Source organism: Oryx dammah, unplaced genomic scaffold (assembly GCF_014754425.2).
Source record: "Oryx dammah isolate SB20612 unplaced genomic scaffold, SCBI_Odam_1.1 HiC_scaffold_2, whole genome shotgun sequence".
Taxonomy (NCBI): Eukaryota; Metazoa; Chordata; class Mammalia; order Artiodactyla; family Bovidae; genus Oryx; species Oryx dammah.
In genome coordinates this window covers 127322671-127341896 of record NW_024070186.1, presented here as the reverse complement: position 1 = coordinate 127341896, position 19226 = coordinate 127322671, and the positions used below count along the sequence as shown (strand labels likewise).

The window sequence follows — 19226 nt, the reverse complement described above, 5'->3', positions numbered from 1 at the left end:
CATAGACGGCAGCCCACCAGGCTCTGCCATCCCTGGGATTCTCCAGGCAAGAACACTGGAGTGGGTTGCCATTTCCTTTCCAATGCGTGAAAGTGAAAAGTGAAAGTGAAGTCACTCAGTCGTGTCTGACTCTGAGCGACCCCATAGACAAGAGCCCACCAGGCTCCTCCGTCCATGGGATTTTCCAGGCAAGAGTACTGGAGTGGCTAATATATCTAAAACACCGGGCACCATTCCTGACCTATTACACACTAATGTTAGTTGTTTGTAGAGTTTAACTGCTATCAAAAACATGATACTATTAAGATCCTGCTGCAATCAAAAACATCGGTAATATTTAGATAGCAAAACATAAAGTATTTTTAGTAGTGTACTTAAAACAATGTTATTTTTCAATTAAAAGGCAATTTTCTATGTTTAATTCAAACTGATAAAGTGTTCTTAGATAATAAAAAAACTTCACATTAAAGTTTTAAGTGGCAATATAACCAGTATATGTTAAATAGCATGTGATTTGTAAAACTGAAAGTTAGTGCAACTTACCACTAATACATGTGCTAATCAAAACAAGGTAAATTCAATGTATGATAAACTTTTCTCATAAATTTTTTTTAAAAATTAAGAAACTAAATACCAGTGACAGAGTACACATACAATGAATTTGGTAAAACTCCTTGAATTATTTTTTAAACTAGTACATACCTGGCGTAGGCAAATAACCGACTATCCCATAGAATATGAGTCCCTCTAGGTCCATAATGAAAGTAACAAGACTCAGTCCCATCAAACATATTTAGTCCATCTTCTGAATTTTTTGAGGCATGGCTGTGTACCACATCTAAGAGGACTGTAATACCCATGGAATGAGCTGTATCAACCAGTTCTTTCAGCTCTTCAGGAGTTCCATAACGGCTGAAGGTAAAAGAGACAGTAAAAACAAGATCACATCATATTTAAAGGAAACAACCAATTCTTTATTGACAATCAATTGTTTTACCAGAACAGTACTAGATACTTCAAATATGCAAATATAGTATGATATATTAGACACAGGCCAAAGTTGCTTAATATTTGCTATCAGGCATTTTTATAAGCATTTAATAAAAAATAATCTAATAACTGTAAATTTATAACCCAATAAAAATTCACATTTTGAGTAGGCAGATAGTAAAATTCCCCTTCTCCATACTCAGAGCTTCTGATTTCCATTGCCAAGGCTAGTTAGTTTAAGAGGCATGGTCATTCCTGTCTACATACCTGGCCATCCCTTTGTGTATGCATGGTTGGGGTTGTGGGGCTCTTAGAATACTTCTTTGAATATCCTTAGTGGCTTGATTGAGGCCATCTTTCCTGCACTTACTTATTCCCAGACTGGAACACCCCAAGTACCAGTGGGCCATGTCACCACCCAAGCAGGAAAGATGAGGAGTTCACATGTACATGGATTTTTGTTAAAAATGGTTTTCTAGTCTGTGAAATAGGAAACAAAACTCACTACCTAGAGGAAGGCCTTTTTGAACCTTTGTAAAGTCTCAATATTGCAGTCAATCACAGCTTCAGGGCTTCCCTGATGATTCAGCTGGTAAAGAATCCGCCTGCAGTGCAGGAGACCCCAGTTCCATTCCTAGGTTGGGAAGATTCGCTGGAGAAGGGAGAGGCTACCCACTCCAGTATTCTGGCCTAGAGACTTCCATGGACTGTATAGTCCATGGGGTCACAAAGAGTCAGACACAACTGAGAAACTTTCACTTCACATCATAGTATCAACTTTTGCCTTTTAAATAAGTAATCATGCTTGTGATGAACTGATTTCTCTCTCTCTTCATCATGACCTACTGCACTATCTAATTTGGTTCCTTCCAAAAGCTTTAGGGGCTTGCAAGATGGCACTAGTGGTAAACAACCAACATACCAGTGCTGGAGACATAAGAGATGTGGATTTTAACCTTGGGTTGGGAAGATCTGTTGGAGGAGGAAACAGTAACCCACTCCAGTATTCTTGCCTGGAGAATTCCATGGACAGAGGAGCCTGGTGGGCTACAGTCCATGGGGTTGCAAAGAGTTGGACACAACTGAAGTGACTTAACACATACAAAAGCTTTAGATTTGTGACACTCTACTCATTTTTCTTCTTATCCTAGCTACCTGGCCTCTTTTGCCACTCACTGAAAAGCATGTTCAATGAATAAACAGCCCTAAAGTTTCATTCATTCATTCATTTGCTCTACAAATACTAATTAAGCAGTCTACTGTGTGCCATAAATTTTTCTGTGCTCTGTGATTCACTAATGAACAAAATAAACATTACTGGCCTTATGGGATTTGTTTTCTAGTTGGATAATAGGAAATAAATCAGCAAAATATGTGGAATATCAGATAGCAGTGACTGCTCAAAAGAAAAATGAAGCCAGGCCACTAGCAAGAAGGTCTGCTATTTTAAAGAAGGTCATCTGTGAAAGTTTTATGACAAAGGAAATATTTGATCAAAGATAAGAAAGAAGTAGGGAGCAAGGCATGCAAATATCTAAAGGAAGAGTGTTCAGAAATAAATAAACAGGCATTGGAGACAGAAATGAGCATCTGAAGAAGAGCAAACACACTAGCGTGGCTGGAGTGTAATGATCAAGAAAGAGAGGACTCCAGACGCTGTCCAGGACCCAGACAACATGAGGTCTTAGGGATCAATGTACGACATTTGGCTTTTATTTCAAGAGCGCTGAAAATTGTTAGAGAGTTCTGAGTGACATGCAAGTGACATGATCTGATTTTCACCTTAAACAGATGACATTGGGTACTTTGCAGAAAGTAGTCCATGTGTGGAGGAGAAAGCCAGGAAAGGGAGAAAAGAGAATATAGAGTGACCCATTACAGAGCTAATGAAATGACTCAGGTAAGAAGTGGCAACTTGGACAGAATGGTAGCAGTGGGAACAGGAGAAGCAGACAGATTTGGGATATATTTTGAAGTTACAGGTGGCTAGTTTTCTGATAATTAGAGTGTAGTGCAGACCATACAGGGAAAACCTAAGTATATTGTAGTTGGCTTAAGTAACTGAAAGACAGAAATGTGATTTACTGAATTAAGGAAAATAACAAGAGAAGAAGGTTAGAAGATAAGAACAGAAATGTAGTCTGGAACAGGTTAAGTATGAGATACAAATTAAATATCCCAACCTCAAATAGAAACTGTTTGAAGCTCACAACAGAGGTGAGGACTGGGGAGTTCAATTTTGTGGTTGGCATACAAAGTGTATTTAAGCCATAAGAATGAATGAGTCTTACTGCTGCTACTGCTAAGTCGCTTCAGTCGTGTCCGACTCTTGTGTGACCCCAGAGACGGCAGCCCACCAGGCTCCCTCATCCCTGGGATTCTCTAGGCAAGAATACTGGAGTGGGTTGCCATTTCCTTCTCCAATGCATCAAAGTGAAAAGTCAAAGTGAAGTCACTCAGTCGTGTCTGACTCTTCGCGACCCCATGGACTGCAGCCTACCAGGCTCCTCTGTCCATGGGATTTTCCAGGCAAGAGTACTGGAGTGGGGTGCCATTAATGACATCCTAAAGATACTTCATTTAAATACAGAATGGAATAGAACCAAGGGCTGCACACTAGGAGGGCCCATCTTTAGTGGTCAGAAAGAACAAAGGAAATAAAGAAGAAGCAACAAATTTGTGAGAAAAACCACAGGAAAGTTTAATATTCTGAAAGCCAAGAAAAAAAGTTGAAAGAAGGTGTGAGTAATCAATTGTGCCAAATGCTGCTGACAGGTCAAGTAAGCTAAGAACTGATGATTGACTTAATATGTGGAGGCCATCAGTACCTTAGATAAGACCAATTTCAGCAAAGAGTTAAGAGTACCTACTTGGAATGAACTCAAGAAAGAAGAGAAGTGGAGGAATTAGAGACAATAAGGACAGATAACTCGTTCAAGGAGAAATCCTATAAAGAGAAACAAGTAAAGGGATCAGTATCTTTTCTCTATGTCTGGAATGCTATCTATGTACTCCCACTTCACCTTTCTCTCTAGATAACCCCCGCTTTTTAAGAATGAAAACTGCTTATCTGTTAATCATGTTTTAAATCTCAGTTGCAACATCAGTTTAGATCTAATCTAAACTGGTCAAACCACTGGTTCTATGCTATCAGAACAATTTTCCATCTTCTCAGCTTTTATTACAAGTGGAAATCTTAATATATATACAATTACTGGATTTCTGTCTAAGATCATGGTGTCTGGTCCCATCACTTCATGGCAAACAGATGGGGAAAAAATGGAAACAGTGACAGACCTTATTTTCTTGGGCTCCAAAATCACTGCAGACAGTGACTGCAGCCGTGAAATTAAAAGACACTTGCTCCTTGGAAGAAAAGCTGTGATAAATCTAGACACTGTATTAAAAAGCAGAGATATTACTTTGCCCACAAGGACTATATTCAAAGCTATGGCTTTTCCAGTAGTCATGGACAGATGTGAGAGTTGGACCATAAAGAAGGAAGAGTGCTGAAGAATTTGTGCTTTTGAACTGTGGTACTCAAGGAGACTCTTGAGAGTCCCTTGGAGAGCAAGAAGATTAAACTAGTTAATCCTAAAAGAAATCAGTCCTGCATATTCATTGGAAGGACTGATGCTGTAGCTCCAATACTTCAGCCACCTGATGTGAAAAGTTGACTCACTGGAAAAGACCCTATGCTGGGAAAGATTGAAGCAGAAGAGAAAGGGGACCACAGAGGATGAGATGGTTGGATGGCATTACTGAATCAATGGACATGAGTTTGAGCAAACTCCGGAGATGGTGAAGGACGGGAAAGCCTGGTGTGCTATAGTCCATGGGTTAACAAAGACTCAGACACTACTTAGCAACTGAACACCACCACCAGCTGGATTGATGTTTACATGCCACCACACTGTAAGCTCCATGAGGCAAAGTTGGACTTGTGCAACTTGTGGTCATTCAGATCAGTACCCCTCCAACTGCATAGGACCCTCTGATGTTTTTCTGCTCAGAGAGTCATATTCCTTGGATTTCAACCTGGGAAGAAGGACAGTTCTGTGGGTAGTATAAACCCCACCAAGGGCCTTTTCAGTTACCTTCCTACATAAGTGAGTCTCTTTCCAGAAAAGGATATGAGCTCTAGCAAGGGGCTTCACTAAGTCAGTATTTTCTGACTAAAGCTTAGCCTCCAAACATGACAATTTCAGCAGGCTCACTGGATTTTCTGTACCAGAAATCATTTCATGAAAAGCAATCTTAAATCAGGCTAGTCTCTAAGGTTTGATGAGAGAAGAATCTATGATCTTAAAAGAAAATGCTCAGATTTTATTAACTCTGTTAACCTTAAAGTAGGTCATAAGACATCATATGAAATACAGAAATTCATTCCATTTTTTAAATTTTTTGTTCACATAAGAAAATGGATATCATGTCCTTCATTTTACCTTGAAGCTGCAAAGAAGCTTGTGATTTGGTAACCAAAACTGGCATAGTAGGCATGTTCCATGATCGCCATCAACTGAATGCAATTATATCCTGTATAAGCAAAGGTCAAATAGAGATTAAAAGCCACATATAAAGAAAGTAATAAAAATATATATAAACACAGCCCCCTGTTTAAAAGGCATTAAGTTTCTCATATAATCTAATGTCTGGTCATTTTAAAAAGTTCTACTACTTTAACATCTTTTTCTTGTCTGACCTTCTAAGACAAAATTGGACAGTTAGTTCTTGAGGGTTATAGTCTAGCTATTTGAAATGTCTTCATTTTAACAAGTAATAAATGATATGCAAATATACTCTTAATTTGGCTTTAGAATATTAAAGATGACAATCTGCATATGCTAAACTTCAGTTGCACTTGTAATATTCATTTCGAAGATTATGAAAGCCAAATAAAAGTAACTGATTGCATGCCATGTACATTACTTCACCTTTTTCTTTATATTTCTCTTATTTCTAGCCTAAGATATACCATCAAATCAATTTTTCTAAAAGGTGGCTTTTATGAAGCCAGCATTAATGCTTCCATTTTCCACTTCCATTTTCCATTTTTAGGTGTTTCTAGCACCTAAAAAATTACTCCATAGTCATCCACGTGTAAACCTGTGTGCACACACACACAAGTACACACACATACATCTTTCCTTGCTCTATCTGAAAATGTGTTTTGCTTTAACTCTAAATGAACTGGCTCAAAAAGATAGGTATGTATTTTTAAAAGTTCTTAATACTTATAAATACTTATTAATGTGTTCTTAATGTAAGCAAATAATCAGAGTAGAGTAAATTTTGGTCTTCTTAAAAAACTAAAACATTCTTTTTCGTCAAAGAAAAATGTGGTAAAATTTCCAAATATGATTTGACTGTCTTTTGCAGTGTATATAGAAAATATTCCTGATGGACATCTAGGTTGCTTCCATGTCCTGGCTATTATAAACAGTGCTGCGATGAACATTGGAGTACACGTGTCTCTTTCAATTCTGGTTTCCTTGGTGTGTATGCCCAGCAGTGGAATTGCTGGGTCATAAGGCAGTTCTATTTCCAGTTATGGTATGGGGATGGAGGTGGGAGAGGGGTTCAGGATTGGGAACATGTGTACACTCGTGGCGGATTCATGTTGATGTATGGCAAAACCAATACAATATTGTAAAGTAAAAAAATAAAATAAAATCTGACAAAAAAGAAAATATTCCTATTCTGTTCTCAAAATCTAATTCATTTTAGTATAACTTCTTGTGCACATATTTTAGTACATAATTAACACTGGAACAATTATAAATTCACATTCAGAAGTAGGGATTCTTAAGTTTAAAGGACAACATAAACTCCATGATTCAGAATCTGTTGAGACATTATTATCTTTGGCTTTGCTGTTAAAAAAGAAATAAATTAACTCTCTCAGTTTAAATATGTGTGTAAACTATTGCTCAATAATATGTCAAGTATAATACTTAATAACCAAATATAGACTTTGTTTTTTCTCCATTATATAATAAGTATTAATCTTATGGGCAAATATCAATTTGTATATTTTATTATTCATTTTATGTCATTAACCATTCCTAAACTTATTTAACAAACTCCAGGAGATGGTGCTGGGAGGGATTGGGGGCAGGAGGAGAAGGGGATGACAGAGGATGAGATGGCTGGATGGCATCACTGACTCGATGGACGTGAATCTGAGTGAACTTCGGGAGTTGGTGATGGACAGGGAGGCCTGGAGTGCTGCGATTCATGGGATTGCAAAGAGTCGGACACAACTAAGTGACTGAACTGAACTGAACTGAAGAGATGGTGAAGGACAGGGAAGCCTGGCATGCTGTAGTCCATAGGGTCGCAAAGAGTCAGACATGACTTAGTGACTGAACAATAACAAAATTATTTATGGCGAGAGTACTGAACTACGAAATTCAAGCACAAAGAAAAAGAAAATGCTCTGCTGAAAGTTCTGTAAGATATAGGTCATAAACAATTTATTACAGAATGAGATGAGAGAACATCTCAAATATAACAACCTTAATATAATATCTATTAAATATAATTCACATTAATTTATCCATACATTTAACTAATTATGGTCTCTGGAACCTGACCTCACCATCTCAGGTAATCAAAATGCCTATATAAATGAAAACTTCATCATGAGAGACTTTCCTCTAGCCAAAGTGTGGACTGCCTATTAGAAACAACTAATTAAATGTAGTTTTTCTTTCTGCCTAGCTACTGGAGCAGGTGCTAATATGCTGTGAAACGATGAGAAAAAAACCCTATAAAAAGAAGATAACAGACTTAGAGCATTTCCAATCAATAATCTGACATTATACTATTCACTCTTGTTTGTTCCCATGAGACAGGGTCTATCATTAGAGTACAATATACAAACATCTAGAATAATGTGTCTCACACAGAAAGATGCACCATAAATATCTGGCAAATAAGTCATCCAAACAGAAGCTATATCTACAGTGACTCTGAAACAAAATGAGTTCCAGTTACTTACAAATGTAAGATCTTTTTCCCTAACAGACTAAACCGAACAGGCTATAATCAATGACCACTTAAATTGATAAAAATTCTCTCCTGCAGAAAAGTAATTATGCTTATGTATTTATCTACAATTTTGGAAACCATCAATTCACATTACTTAAAATTGAAATTGGAATAATATCTTGAATTCTTATGTTCTATCTTTATTCCATTTCTCTTTTCTATGCTATCACTATTACAAGGCAATTTGAGAAGCCTAAAATAAAATGCATTTCTATTACATATTTAATCTCTTAACACAAAAAAGACACTTGTAATTAGCTTTTCTAATAAGAGAACAGACTCATTAAAATTTTATCTGAATAAAAATCAGTTATTACTTACCAAGGTCTTTGATTCTTGGTAGTACATTGCATGTAAAATGTTTATAAGAAGCTATTTTTCCTTCATAGGAAGAAATTCCCACATGAGATTCATAAATTCGTAGACCTTTTGGCTTCTTTGGTTTGGAATGTTTAAACTACAGAATATTAAAATTACATATAGAATTAGACCAAAAATGCAGATATGACACTAACCGATTAAGCATGTTAAATGAAATGATGAATTAACTCAAACACTTTGAAACTACTTTCACATATGAAAGGCACTGTCTACCTCCATTAAATTTTCTTTTGGGAAAAAAAAGTCCTTGTTAGGATCATGGTAATAGACCTATTTTAAAAGAGAAGTCATGCAATGACTTATGGCTTATCACTGAGTGAAGGTGTATTTTGAGCCTAAGCGTTAGAGAAAACATAAGAACTGTGAAAAGCATATATAATTATTAAATGCAAAGCATTTATCAACAAGCTTCAATAACTTAAAGGACAGAAAATTGAGCTCAAAGATACTTATAACTCTTGTCAGTAAGACAGCCTTAAAAAATTACTCCAATTAATGTGAAACAGATCACCAGCCCAGGTTTGATGGATGGGACAGGGCACTTGGGCCAGTGCGCTGGGATGACCCTGAGGGATGGGATGAGGAAGGAGGTGGAAGGGGGGTTCAGGATGGGAACACATGTACACCCATGGCTGATTCATGTCAATGTATGGCAAAAACCACTACAATATTCTAAAGTAATTAGCCTCCAATTAAAATAAATTAATTATTATTTTTTAAAATTACTTCAATTAAAACATTCATGAAAAAACATACATTCACGAGACGTCTTCATTGTTCCTAAGGACCCTGATTCTGCTTCAGACCCAAACAGTGATAAATATTACACCACTGGAGTCTTTGATTAATTGAAATTTTATTTAAAAATCAGTATTCCTTAGCAGGTAGTACATAGAGATTTACTGTTCTGCCCCACCCCTATTTCAGAAACATACGCTCAAATAAAAACTCACTTTTACATTTTCTTGGCAACAGATGATGGGCTCTGATATATGTATAGCAAACAGGTGCACTATGATGTAAAATATTAAATTGGTGGTGAAGAGAGAAGTTGAACATGACTATAAAAGTTATAAAAGTAAAAATTAATTTTCCTAGGAATATTGGGCAAGCATTTATTTAAAGATGTGTTGTTCTCACTTTATACGAGTATTCTGGATCCCAGTGTATCCAATCATAGTTCACATTACTGCCTTCACGAGTCACATATTTCGCCCATGGTGAAATACGGTACAAGATTTCTCCGCTTTTACTCCTGATAACAAGCTAAAAAGAGAACAAGATGTTATTGCCTTAAAATACTTGCAAAACTCTAAGCGAATGCATGGCAGTCTATGAGCACTGTGGCAAGGAAAGAACGGAGGAATGAGCTTAAGAATCTACACTGCCATCCAGATGTGTGACCTTAAGGATGTTTAAATTCTAGGAACCTTGCTCTCCTCATCTGCCATAGTATATGATCCTTAAAGTCATTTCCAGCTTGAATATTTTATGATTCTCTGGCAATTTCCATCATTGCCAACCAACCATTATGGTAGTTAATTAAAGTAAGCACAGAGTAGATAGTAAAAAGACATGAATATTACTGCAAGCTACTGTGAATAAATCAATCAACAGAAGAAACGAATCTTAAAAAAAAAAAGTGATGAGTTATATCACCATCTTTTACTTTTTCTTTTCGTAGCAATTAATGATAACATTTTCAAGAGGCTAAAGGAAAAAAATGGGTTTTGATTAATAACTGTATTATATAGACAAACACTACCTTTCAAATATTTTTCACTTTTTACTTCTTGTACACCTTATTCAAAGTATGCTTTACCATATGAAACCAAACATTTTCCTTTTTAACCATTTATTTCTATATTTGCCAATAGTATCACTAATGCTGTCAGTACAAAAAATAACAATAACAATTTATCAGCATGGTTAGAGAACACGGTGAGCTACATGAACAGAGTTTCCAAGTGACTAGAATATAGTTTTTTAAGTTTTTTTTTTTTTAATTAATTAAGCCTTCCAAAAACAGGCAGCATGTAACAAAAAATGTTCAGATCAGGAACTGATCTAAATACTGAGTTATCAGTACACTCTAAGCATTGAGCAAGAACATATTCCTCAGACTCTTTTAATTGAGAAAAGCTCAAGTATGCATAATTATTGGTAATTAAATATTTGTAGAATGCATTATAGTTTAGAAAGGACTTTCACATCATATCTCACTTGATTCCAGGGAATCTTTATAACTCAAATATTAACTGAGATGAAATGAGCAGCCAGAGTCCCAAAGTTACCAAGTGGTAGAACGAAAAGCTGAGCAGAGCTTCTGACACTCACTTCCTTTTGCTTAACAGGCTTTCATGGCACTTTCCCCAGACACAGAAAAAGAAAAAATCATGATTTAAGATGGAGGGGACAGGTGAGTGGTAAAAAGAAACATCAACTTACATGAGTTCAATTTTATCTCTTTAGTTATGCCTCCCACTTATTAAAGCCTATCACAGCTAAGTACTGCTATTATTCAAATAGTTTTCACAAAAACATAAACGAATAAGATCAAAAGTGTACAGGAGTATTTTATCTTCCAAAATATGTTCCTTAAGTCACATACATTTCTAGTATAATACACACAGTGTTATATGTGAGAAAGGGCTTTTTTGCTCACTCATCAACCCAAGGCAGGCTACGGGGAAATAAAATACCAGAAATTGGTTTTCCATGAATAGCACCCTGCCTAATCCATCTACCTATCTTTTCTCTTTTTTGCAAATGACTCTACAGTTCCTCCAAAGGATGATCAGGAATCAATTATTATTTTTCAAGGTATCTGCTGGCAGAGAGAATATTTAAAACTTCAAGCAAAGAACATATAGAATTTCCTTATGCTGAATATAATTTCCACGTTCTTTGGAAAATTACTTATCTTATAGTACACATGAACATCTTTGGAGGCTACTGAGTAATAGAAGCTGGAAGGAAGATTCCTTCTATGGGTCTTCCTCACTCCTACATATTTTGCTGGATATACTAACAATATAAGGTCCTATTGATAACAGAGGCCATTTCTCATGCGGCAAGCAACCCTAAGGAATGAGATAATGTTTTCCATGAACACAATGGACAGGCTTCCTTAAGGCTTCTATAACAGAAGGTAAATATTCCTCAGCTATGAGGCAAACTAACTGTGTGCATAGCATCAATATGGACCACAAGACATCATCCCTATAAGACTTGGAAAACAAGGGGAACTCCTGCAAACAAGAGGAACTAGTACAAGTCTCTGATTCAGGAGTTCTGTGATTTCTAGCAGAATCCATGAAACAGTAACAGGTTAACTTATCAGCTTGAAGGTACAACAAAATAAAATCCTATACCTGACAATGGATTATTTACTCATTCTTGAATAAGTTTAATATTTTTTGTTACCAAAAGTTCTATTTCTTCATTTCTATTAGTGTTTTATATTAGACATTCCTATTCATCAATTTTTATAATGTTGATGGTTGACGAGAAAACTTTTAATTATCCAATTCTTTCCTCTTTTTTTTTTTTTTTTTTTTTTTTAGCAATTAAAGTAGAGCCTGGATCTCTGAATGATATGTAAAACAACGCTTTCCACCAAATCTGGAACATTTAACTGTAATCATTACAGAGAAGGGAAATAAATTTCTCGATTCTTCATGCTCCTGAATTGAAGGGATTTCTGCTACAAAAGTTTAGGTTTTCCTAAGAAATATACTTGCTTAGAGTAGCCATCTATTTTTGCCTATGATTTGTTGTTTCTAAACTGTTGTAATAACCAACTAAGTGTATTATGAAAGTGAAAGTGAAAATCGCTCAGTTGTATTCAACTCTTTGTGACCCCATGGACTATACAGTCCACTGAATTCTCCAAGCCAGAATACTGGAGGGGGTAGCATGTCTTTTCTCCAGGGGATCTTCCCAACCCAGGAATCAAACCGGGGTCTCCCACATTGCAGGTGGATTCTTTACCAGCTGAGCCACAAAGGAAGCCCAAGAGTCTTATCAGTTCAGTTCAGTTCAGTCACTTAGTTGTGTCTGACTCTGCGACCCCATGAATCGCAGCACGCCAGGCCTCCCTGTCCATCACCAACTCCTGGAGTTCACTCAGACTCACGTCCATCGAGTCAGTGATGCCATCCAGCCAACTCATCCTCTGTCATCCCCTTCTCCTCCTGCCCCCAATCCCTCCCAGCATCAGAGTCTTTTCCAATGAGTCAACTCTTTGCATGAGGTGGCCAAAGTACTGGAGTTTCAGCTTTAGCATCATTCCTTCCAAAGAAATCCCAGGGCTGATCTCCTTCAGAATGGACTGGTTGGATCTCCTTGCAGTCCAAGGGACTCTCAAGAGTCTTCTCCAATACCACAGTTCAAAAGCATCAATTCTTCGGTGCTCAGCTTTCTTCACAGTCCAACTCTCACATCCATACATGACCACTGGAAAAGAGTCTTATAGTTAATCTAAATAACTCAAACTTGAGAGACAATCCAACGGGTGAAAAATACGGCTTTTCTAGACTAAACTCTGCTCCCAAAATCTTTTCGGAGGGAGAAAGTGGAGAGATGAGTACACTTCCTGAATTTGTGCTTGCTTGAGTTCAGATTCAGATAAAAGATTTTTTAGATGAAATAAGAGTTTATATCATTAATTTACAACTTCAAAACAGCACATGTTATATGGCAAACTGAAAAGAAAGAGCTAGCTTGACTGATTTTTCAACAATAAAATCTAATAGTTGATGGACAGAAGCATTTACTCAATACTGCTGCTGCTGCTGCTAAGTCGCTTCAGTCGTGTCTGACTCTATGCGACCCCATAGACAGACCACCAGGCTCCCCCGTCCCTGGGATTCTCCAGGCAAGAACACTGGAGTGGGTTGCCATTTCCTTCTCCAGTGCATGAAACTGCAGCCTACCAGGCTCCTCTGTCGATGGGATTTTCCAGGCAAGAGTACTGGAGTGGGGTGCCATTGCCTTCTCTGTTACTCCATACTAGCAAACTGAAACTCTTATTCACTACTAATACGAGTATAAAACAGCATGGATATTCTAAACAGCAATTTGACAATATGAATCTAAAATTTTTAAAAAGTAATTCTCAATGACTCAGCAGTTGTAATTGTAGAAGTTTGCCCTGTGAAAATAATCAGAGAAGTTCCAAAAGAACTATATTGTTACCTATTTATCTTAGTATTATATTTATTAGCAAAAAGAGAATGTTTGAATAGTGTGTGCTTGTTAAAATTTATACAGTGAATTATACTGAAGGTTACAAGAAAATTCTTTCAATTTATACAAAAGAATGCATGAAAAGTGAAAAGTGAAGTCGCTCAGTTATGTTCGACTCTTGGCAACCCTATGGACTGTAACCTACAGTCCTACCAGGAGTCCACCAGGAGTCCAGGAGTCCTACCAGGCTCCTCCACCCTTGGGATTTTCCAGGCAAGAGTACTGGAGTGGGTTGCCATTTTCTTCTCCAGGGGATCTTTTCAACCCAGGGATAGAACCCAGGTCTCCTGCATTGTAGACAGATGCTTTTACTATCTGAGCCACCAGGAAGTATCTTCCTAGTGTGAATACATACAAACTCAGAGACTAAAAACTATTTAAGAAACAGAAGAAATACTGAGATAGTTGCCTATAGATAGATAAATTAATAATAGCGTTTATTTTCCAGTTGTATCTTTCTATATTGCTATCAATTTATTTCCTTGTAGAGCTTCTATAATCAGAAGAAAAGTATTTTGATAAGGATTGCCAATAGATTAATTATATAATTGTGTACACATTTGTGGACTTGTGCTCAAGTTGCACATATGTGTGTGTATAAGTGTTAAAACCAAAAGCTTAAAAATATTAATATCACAACATATTACTCCAAAAAAATCAAACTGCTTTAAAAGATATACTAAAGAAAATAATATGATGAATTTTGCATGGGAAATTGATAATTTATATAATTATAATGTTTTATAACTTAGTAAACATGACATTAGACTCCTTTTTCAATGAATCAAATTATTTCATTGACTTATGGGAGGTTAACATCAAAAACATTATGAAATTAAGGAGTGAATAAAATAAACTTCTACCTGAGAAAAACTCAAATTGACTTAATGAACTATATGAAGTCAAGTTTTATTTACATACTGACACTTAAAAGTTGAATATAAAATATAAGAAATAGTTTGGTAAAATAGGGAAGAAGTAAAAAAAATTATGTCTCTGTGTAAATTTATTCAATCCAGGAATATCTTTTGAAATGCTTCTTGTCAAAGGATATTGTTCCTTTGAACTGGAAAATCAGTGAGATAAGATGCTTCTCAGGTGACCAACAATTTTATATGAAAACAGAGGGTGTGCTTAACCGGTTAGAAGTGTTAGTATATTCTGTAAACTGGTATTGAAAGTATCTCTCAGTTTCATGACTGAATGTAGCAAATCAAGAGAAAAGGCACAGATATTGAGAAATATAACTCAATTTGCCCAGGTTATAATAGCAAAATCACAACTACATTCTATGAAGAAAATATCTTCTTTAAAAAAAAGCAGGTGAAAAGAAAGATATTAATAAAGACAACTATTTAATAGAGTACAGGTCAAAGTTAAAAGAAGCAAAGTAACTTTTATTTTATGAAGCAACAAATTCTTTTATATAACCTCATTATATAATATCTAAAGTAATTGATATGATATGTAATATATATATATAAGCATATAATATAAAAATATATAATTGATGACATATACATATTTCATCATATGAACATGCAATACTAAATATCAGTATTATATTGTGTTTTTAAAATATGAAAAAATATATGTACATAGAGAGAAAGATAAATACATAAAGAAAAAATATAATTTAAAGTAACTTTTAGAATGGAGTGGGGAAAAAATAAAAAAGAACATTAAAAAAGGAATTGTTATTGTTGTTTAGTTGCTAAGTCATGTCTGATTCTTTGTGACCTCATGGACTGTAGGTCATCATTGCTGAGCTTCAGAATTGATAAGAGCCTTCCAAAAAAATGAATTTGTAATATGCAGCTTTGGCTGCTAGACTACTCCCATGTAATTATTTCTAGAGGTTGAACAAAAAAGTCACACATTACATGATACAAATAAAATTTAATATAAAGAAGCTAACGGGCTATTTTTTTTACCCAATACTTGATATATTTGTTTCATTTAACAGAGTTTAGACTATTTAAATAAATAGATGATCAGTTGACAATAATAATATTTCATTCTGCAATTTCTAATTAGGAATATCAAAAACACTAATATTAAAAGGCTATATTTTATTGTGACTTGAGTTTATATTTCACCTAATGAGAAAAGAAAGCTAAGACACTGATAAAAGTACAAAGGCAGTTTTCTAATAACATAATAATAATAATTATTATTTTTTAGAAAATTATAATTTTCTAATAATAATAAGGTCATCAAATATAAATGCACTATGTGGATAAACTTTCATAAAATGACATCTAATACACTGGTAAAAATATATAGATTAGAATTATATATGAGCTAAAATTAGTATTATCATTGTTTAGATATTGAGCCTGATATGGTTACCAATAAAATTACTTTGTAAGTTGACATTTTAAATTTTTCCTTTTAATTTTTCTGGATATTACAGTTCAGACACGAGAGATTTCCATCTCTGTTTTATAACTTGCTTAATAATTTTCAATTAAACAAATTTAAACAAGCCGTACACATATAAAATTATCCTAAAAAACTGTCACACCCTGTGATGTCCTTAACATCTACAATGCTCAGATATTGAAGGAGGTAGAAAAGAGATTAAATGATTAGACTGAGTCTCTTAAGTTCTTACGTTAAGCAGTACTGGACATTATACAAAATAAAAGAAAAGGCAATATTCTTGATAGCAGCTTGACAAAGAAAAGACAGAAATCAGTTGACTTTCTTTTTTTTTTTTAATTTTAATTTTTCTTCTTTTTTCTTGAAAATTTTAATTTTATATATATGTACACACACACACAAAATCTCATATCATTGCTCTAGTATTGAGTTCCAGAAGTTTGTTTTTTTTTTATGTTTGAAAATTATGAATATGTGGTTTGGGTGGTTACTCTGCTATGAGAATAGCAAACATTTGGAACCCCTCCAAAAGTTTAGGGTAAATACTTCTTAGACAACTTTACCCACTTGAGCTGTGCTTTTACATAAATAAAATTTAGTACAACCTCAAAGATGCAGTAATCGGGATTTTCACTGGCTCCCATTATTTTCAGTTCAGTTCAGTAGCTCAGTCATGTCTGACTCTTTGCGACCCATGGACTACAGCACACCAGGCCTCCCTGTCCATCACCAACTACCAGAGTTCACCCAAACTCATGTAAATTGAGTCGGTGATGCCATCCAGCCATCTCATCCTCTGTCGTCCCCTTCTCCTCCTGCCCTCAATCTGTCCCAGCATCAGAGTCTTTTCAAATAAGTCAGCTCTTTGCATCAGGTGGCCAAAGTACTGGAGTTTCAACTTCAATATCAGTCCTTCCAATAAACACTCAGAACTGATCTCCTTCAGGATGGACTGGTTAGATCTCCTTGCAGTCCAAAGGACTCTCAAGAGTCTTCTCCAACACCACAGTTCAAAAGTATCAATTCTTCAGCGCTCAGCTTTCTTTATAGTCCAACTCTCACATCCATACATGACCAATGGAAAAACCATAGCTTTGACTAGACAGACCTTTGTTGAAAAAGTAATGTCTCTGCTTTTCAATATGCTATCCATGTTGGTCAAAACTTTCCTTCCAAGGAGTGTGTGTCTTTTAATTTCATGACTGCAGTCAACATCTGCAATGATTTTGGAGCCCAAAAATATGAAGTCTGTCACTGTTTCCACTGTTTCCCCATCTATTTGCTATGAAGTGATGGGACCAGATGCCATGATCTTAGTTTTCTGAATGTTGAGCTTTAAGAGAACTTTTTCACTCTCTTTTTTCACTTTTATCAAGAGGCTCTTTAGTTCTTCTTCACTTTCTGCCATAAGAATAGTGTCATCTGCATATCTGAGGTTATTGATATTTCTCCTGGCAATCTTGATTCCAGCTTGTGCTTCATCCAGCCCAGCGTTTCTCATGATGTACTCTGCATATAAGTTAAATAAGCAGGGTGACAGTATACAGCCTTGAAGTACTCCTTTTCCTATTTGGAACCAGTCTGTTGCTCCATGTCCAGTTCTAACTGTTGCTCCTCACCTGCATATAGATTTCTCAAGAGGCAGGTCAGGTGACGTGGGATTCCCATCTCTTTAAGAATTTGCCACAGTTTATTGTGATCCACACAGTCAAGGGCTTTGGCATAGAAAATAAAGCATAAGTAGATGTAGATGTTTTTGTGGAACTCTTTTGATTTTTCAATGATCTGACGGATTTTGGCGATTTGATCTCTGGTTCCTCTGCCTTTTCTAAATCCAGCTTGAACATCTGGAAGTTCACGGTTCATGTATTGCTGAAGCCTGGCTTGGAGAATTTTGAGCATTACTTTACTAGCATGTGAGATGAGTGCAATTGTGTGGTAGTTTGAACATTATTTGCCATTGCCTTTCTTTGGGATTGGAATGAAAACTGACCTTTTCCAGTTCTGTGGCCATTGCTGAGTTTTCCAAATTTGCTGGCATACTGAGTGCAGTACTTTCACAGCATCATCTTTCAGGATTTGAAATAGCTCAACTGGAATTCCATCACCTCCACTAGCTTTGTTCGTGGTGATGCTTCCTAAGGCCCACTTGACTTCACATTCCGGGATGTCTGGCTCTAGGTGAGTGATCACACCATTGTGATTTTCTGGGTCACGAAGATCTTTTTTTGTACAGTTCTGTGTATTCTTCCCATCTCTTCTTAATATCTTCTGCTTCTGTTAGGTCCATACCATTTCTGTCCTTTATTGAGCCCATCTTTGCAAGAAATGTTTCCTTGGTATCTCTCATTTTCCTGAAGAGATCTTTAGTCTTTCCCATTCTATTGTTCTCCTCTATTTCTTTGCACTGATCGCTGAGGAAGGCTTTCTTATCTCTCCTTGCTATTCTTTGGAATTCTACAGTGAAATGGGTATACCTTTCCTTTTCTCCTTTGCTTTTCACTTCCCTTCTTTTCACAGCTATTTGTAAAGCCTCCCCAGACAGCCATTTTGCTTTTTTGCATTTCTTTTTTCTTGGGGATCGTCTTGATTCCTGTCTCCTGTACAATGTCACGAACCTCCGTCCATAGTACATCAGGTACTCTGTCTATCAAATCTAGTCTCTTAAATCTACTTCTCATTTCCACTGTATAATCGTAAGGGATTTGATTTAGGTCATACCTGAACGGCCTAGTGGCTTTCCCCACTTTCTTCAATTTCAGTCTGAATTTGGCAAGAAGTATTTCATGATCCGAGCATATGTCAGATAAATAAATAAATAACATTATAATATGACAAAAATGAGCATCAGATCAAATTGTATCAAATTGTTGCATAAAGAATACCTATGCACAGAATAGAGACTATTTTTGGCTATACCTTATGGTCAGCTCCTGGTCTTGTTTTTGCTGATGGTATAGAGCATCTCCATCTTTGGCTGCAAAGAATATAATCAATATGATTTTGGTGTTGGCCATCTGGTGATGGAGTCTTCTCTTGTGTTGTTGGAAGAGGGTATTTGCTATGACCAGTGCATTCTCTTGGCAAAACTCTATTAGCATTTGCTCTGCTTCATTCTGTACTCCAAGGCCAAATGTGCCTGTTACTCAAGGTGTTTCTTGACTTCC

At 36.0% G+C, this 19226-nt stretch overlaps 1 protein-coding gene across 1 annotated transcript in view; it reads right to left on the bottom strand.

Annotated features, from left to right (window-relative positions):
* GBE1 (1,4-alpha-glucan branching enzyme 1) overlaps positions 1–19226 on the bottom strand; it is a 302682-nt gene that overhangs the window by 140060 nt on the left and 143396 nt on the right. Inside the window, exons 4-7 of the mRNA XM_040226994.1 lie at positions 9565–9690; positions 8365–8500; positions 5436–5526; positions 703–912 (exon numbers count right to left, since the gene is read on the bottom strand). Coding sequence (XP_040082928.1) covers positions 703–912; positions 5436–5526; positions 8365–8500; positions 9565–9690 — 563 coding nt within the window. The remainder of the gene's footprint in view (positions 1–702; positions 913–5435; positions 5527–8364; positions 8501–9564; positions 9691–19226) is intronic.